This window comes from Centruroides sculpturatus, unplaced genomic scaffold (genome assembly GCF_000671375.1).
Source record: "Centruroides sculpturatus isolate CEXI.00-Female unplaced genomic scaffold, Cexi_2.0 scaffold376, whole genome shotgun sequence".
In the NCBI taxonomy this organism is placed as follows: domain Eukaryota; kingdom Metazoa; phylum Arthropoda; class Arachnida; order Scorpiones; family Buthidae; genus Centruroides; species Centruroides sculpturatus.
Genome location: NW_019384863.1, coordinates 145,706 through 151,065, shown reverse-complemented (window position 1 = coordinate 151,065; position 5,360 = coordinate 145,706). Strand labels below are relative to the sequence as shown.

The following is a 5,360-nucleotide window of genomic DNA, read 5'->3' as shown; positions in this document are numbered from 1 at the left end:
AAACGCAATCAAAAACGCAAAAACCCGCATCTAAAATAGTATAATAGAAGCCAAGTTCTTCTCGGTAAGCCTTAATCCTGTCTCTCTCCCCGCGGGGGAATATCAAAAAATTTCTTCTTAGTGTACATTCTGTTGACATACCCTATTAAAACGCAATTAAAAACGCAAAAACCCGCATCTAAAATAGTATAAATAGAAGCAGAGTTCTTTACTGTAAGCCTTAATCCTAACCATCTCCCTTCAGTGGGGTTGAATTTCGACATGTATATTATATAAAAACACGTGCGTATTCGAATGCAGCGTTGTGCCAAAATTTCAAATGAATCGGTAGGAACAAATGAACATTACATTTTTATTTATATAAATAGATAGAAGATGATCTGCTTTAGTTCATTTTCACAGAAAAGCAAACTTAGGGCGTCGTACTCGTAGCGCCATCTGTTGGACATAAAAGCCTTAACCTAGATTATATCTTTTAATTTATATGAATGTTTAACTGAATAATATATAGCCTATGTCCACCCTGAAGTTCCATTCTAAATATTGGTGAAAGAATTTTTGAAATCGGATGAGTAGTTTCGGAGATTACCTGCTGCATACAAACTTACTTACATACATACATACATACATACAAACATTACCTCTTTATAATATTAGTATAGGTTAAATGAGAAGTTGTTTTCAATAGTTTATAAATGTTTATATTGTTTTCATATATTATTTTTTATTTCTTTATGTAAAATAAAATTAAATAAAATATAGTGAAAAATTTTTTAAATAGTGCAGCCATTTTGTCTTAAAAGTTATAATTACTCACCTTTGATTTCATTCAAACAGGATAAATGAAAAAACCTCTTCAATGTGGCTGCATTTCATTTATTTTCGTAGGAATTGTCATCACTTTAGAGTTTTTGACAAAAAACTTAATTACTTTCCCAGCTATTATATATAGCTGAGGGAAGGTATTTCGATCGATGAAAAATGACCCTCCAAGATTTTTAATTCTTGTGCCAGGGCATTGAAACGTCGAAAAATTCAAAAAAAATTGTTTTTTTTTTATTTTTTATTTTTTAAATGAATGTTAGTGTGCATGGGAGCAGGATTTTGTTCACCCACTTTGAAACTTACTACTGTGCGTTTCATCGAAAATTTCTGAAATATCATAGGATGTGTTTATTGGGGATTGATACTATTAAATTTTGGTGTTAAAGGTCGAGGTGAAGAGATAGAGGGGATCACGTGTCGATTCTCGAGTGGAGTCGGACTTAATGAAGATTTTACTCATTATTAGCATTTACAATTTTTTCTTTTTTAAATAAAGCTTTTTTGATATTTTATAATAATTAATAATGTGAAAAGTTTTATGAATAAAATTATAACAATGGCACCACCACAATTTTTAACTCTTGCCGGGAAAATTAGCAATTTATTGCTGGATTTTTAACCTAATCTTCAATGCGATCGAAGTTTTCTAGATAAAGATAATTCGAACGCATCATGGAATTTGTATAGGATTTCGTAAAAAATATATTTATATAAAATATTATAGAATTAATATTTACTATATTTTAATCTCTGTAGATATCTTTTCATCTCCACGATATGAATCAAATTTGTTGCATTGGCAAAGGAATATTTAGAACCTACCGAATATTTGAAGATTCAATCAGATTGCATGTTCAAGGCAAACAAGAGCATCTAGGATCTTTCCTCTGTCAGTCTTGGTTAAAAACGAATAAATTAGCTATTGGTACGGAACAAGGACGTGTACTTATTTGTGACGGAACAATTATTAAGGATGAAATCATTATTAATCCCGATGATCCGGATTTAATAGATGAGCAAACGTAAGTACTTTTTTCGAAAATGAATATAAAAACCAATAAAATAAATGAACATTTTTTAAATATAGACTATAATAATATGCACGGTATCCACTTAAACATCTATCAGTGTAAGAGAGATCTTTCTGGCATTGCAAAAGCAAATGCATGTGCTGCAATCTTGTTCCAGCGCTAAAATAACCGAAAAGAATCAATTTAAGACGATTTAGCATAATATACAAATAACCTTTCAAAAGGAGAAAAACAGCATTAGCGTTATGGATGGCACATGCAGTGGCGTGCCGTGACATTTGATGATAGGGAAGCTGTGTTTCTGTAAGAAGCCGACATCCAGGGGCAATCGGTCAATTGCGCGTCAGCGATGGTCTAGGGCAGGGGTCGGCAACCTGCGGCTCTTTGGATGTGAAGCTGCGGCTCTTTAGTTCCATACGCAAATATTATTTATTTNTATAAAAATGTAATATTAATAATAAAATATTTAAAATTATTCATTTCGACAGTAATAAGATGTCGAAATAATTCCTTAAAAATCTATTCCGAAGACGAATTTCGAATTCGGTATAAATGTTCTAAATATGGATTTGTCCGTATTTTAAACCGTATTGGCGACGAAATTAAATATCGAAATGGACAAAGATTGTCATTAATTGCCGAACAATGCTTTTGACGGCCTTAAGATTTTATTTCTGGAAGCTTTCTGAACATAGCTGGCGACCATTTCTGACGTCACAAACAAATAACCCGATTGGCCGAACGACTCCTAAAACAAGGGAGTAATAGCGACGAAAGTAAGAGCCGATGTTTTGCCGGAGTTCGTTTAGAGGGCGTTCAGAAATAGACGATCGTCATCTTTGCAACGCATTTTAAACCGCGGTTCAGAGCCAACTTCTACAGGCCGTTCTGTTGATAAACGTCGTTTAACGTAAACTCTGTCTCTGCAATCGGCTGTAAAGGTTTTTAAGATTTAGTTTTAAACAAATTTTCAAACAATTTAATAAAAAAAAGTAATAATTTGGCCATTTACAAATTAGTATGAATGTTGTTATTAATTTTTAAGTGAATAATTGAAAAATGGATTCAAAAATTTTGACTTTTCATTGAAGCAGAAGCTTCTTCAATGAGGCTTACATCCGATTGCAGAGACAGAGTTTTCGTTAAATTAAACGACGTTTATCAACAGAACGGCAAAGACGACGATCGTCTATTTCTGAACGTCCTCTAAACGAACTTCGGCAAAACATTGGCTCTTACTGTCTTCGCCATTACTCCTCTGTTTTAGGAGTCGTTCGGCCAATCGGATTATTCGTTTGTGACGTCAGAAAAGGTCGCCAGCTATATTCCGAAAGCTTCCGGAAATAAAATCTTAAGGCCGTCAACAACCATTGTTCGGCAATTAATGACAATTCTTTTCCATTTCGATTTTTCCTTTTTCGGGTTTTTGCGTTTTTGATTGCGTTTTAATAGGGTACGTCAAGAGAATGTACACTAAGAAAAAATTTTTTTTTAAATTTTCCCCCACGGGGGAAGTGTTATACATTTATAATAGATACATTTTGAGCCACAACAAGGCGTGCCGGGGTCTGCTAGTTTGTTATAATTAAACATGCGAGTTTCATATTAACGTTTAGGCGCGCGGGGTTACAGTAAAATTGAACTTTTGTGATCATTATTCTACAGATTTTATATCGTTTAAAAAAATTCATGATAATGGTCCGCAGGATTCAAAATTGTGATTTTAGTGGTCCATGAGGTGAGAATGGTTACCGACCGCTGTACTAATACATGTTAATTTGACTTTTAGCACTTTTAAGCAAAACAGAAAACTAAATATGTATTTTTCTCCATATATTTTATTTTGAAATTTTTTTAAGTATGAAAATTAAATTTCTTGGAAAACTTGTAGAAGTAATGTTGTTTAGCATAAAAAATTATAAATAAAAATGTTTCGAGGCTAGAACCTATATTTTAAAGTTACGAACCACTGTGCGTCGTATCACCTTCTATGGTGGTCGCATCAGCTAACGTTCAGAACGCGTTATGGCTTTTCTTAACATTGATGCTGTTCTGATGATTTTAAAGTTTGAAGGATCTTAAACAGAGCTTGCATGTAACATCTGCACGAAATCCCTCATTCTCGTTGCTTTCTCCGCAGATAACGTGAACATATTCATGACACTCTGAACACTTGTGAGCTCCTGAGATTTCATTTTGATTTGTGGTCTTTTTGAGTTAGTCACAACACGTTGTGGCGTTTTTTTCGTTCAATGAGCGTTTTCGTTCTTTGAGCCTAACATATACATAACAGCTGGAAAAGTAAAATGGGGGTCCACGACTTCGTTTTTGAGATATAAGGTCGTAGCACGAGCGTGTGCGACAAAGCGATATGGCATGAATCGTGCGATGTTCCACTGTGCTAACACGTCTTCTATTGTCTTATAAAATTGAATTAGTTCTGAAAATTCAATGGACCCATATTGACAAAACTTTGCAATTTTCCATTAATTGCGATGAGGAATGAAAAATGTAATGAGATCCATATGAATGTAGAAAGTAGGAATACATTAGTTCGTTTTCAATATATAGCGGTATCAGACAATGTCTGTGCTTTCTGATGCAACTGAAGGCGCCTATGGAATTTAGGCCTAGGGGCCAAAAATAAAAACAGCCTAACTGAAAATACGCGCGAGAAACGAACAAAACACAAGAACAAAGCAATCGCTATCGATTGCTTTCCTAGATCGGTGCCTCGCAGTGTCGACAAGTGCAAAGATCGTGTCCCCCACGGCCGGCAGGTGCAAATATCACCTATTCTGTGCCTAACAAGTACAGGGATCACTTTTTTCTTTCCGACTTCGCCTCAATACTATCGTGATACAACGAAGTCGCGCGATGTCCTAGTATATTTGTATATGTTAGTAACAAACTTATGAAATAACTAGCAGACCCGCCACGCGTTGTTGTGGCTCAAAATGTATCTATTATAAATTTATAACACTTCCCCCGTGGGGGGGAATTTTCGAAAAATTTCTTCTTAGTGTACATTCTCTTGACGTACCCTATTAAAACGCAATCAAAAACGCAAATACCCGCATCTAAAATAGTATAATAGAAGCCAAGTTCTTCTCGGTAAGCCTTAATCCTGTCTCTCTCCCCGCGGGGGAATATCAAAAAATTTCTTCTTAGTGTACATTCTGTTGACATACCCTATTAAAACGCAATTAAAAACGCAAAAACCCGCATCTAAAATAGTATAAATAGAAGCAGAGTTCTTTACTGTAAGCCTTAATCCTAACCATCTCCCTTCAGTGGGGTTGAATTTCGACATGTATATTATATAAAAACACGTGCGTATTCGAATGCAGCGTTGTGCCAAAATTTCAAATGAATCGGTAGGAACAAATGAACATTACATTTTTATTTATATAAATAGATAGAAGATGATCTGCTTTAGTTCATTTTCACAGAAAAGCATAATGCCTCACAGAAAAGCAAACTTAGGGCGTCATACTCGTAGCG

The 5,360-nt window shown here is 34.6% G+C and overlaps 1 protein-coding gene across 1 annotated transcript in view; it reads left to right on the top strand.

Moving 5' to 3' along the window:
- Positions 1–5,360, top strand: part of LOC111630697 (cilia- and flagella-associated protein 57-like) — a 52,190-nt gene that overhangs the window by 6,154 nt on the left and 40,676 nt on the right. The window contains exon 2 of the mRNA XM_023374841.1: positions 1,582–1,847. Coding sequence (XP_023230609.1) covers positions 1,582–1,847 — 266 coding nt within the window. The remainder of the gene's footprint in view (positions 1–1,581; positions 1,848–5,360) is intronic.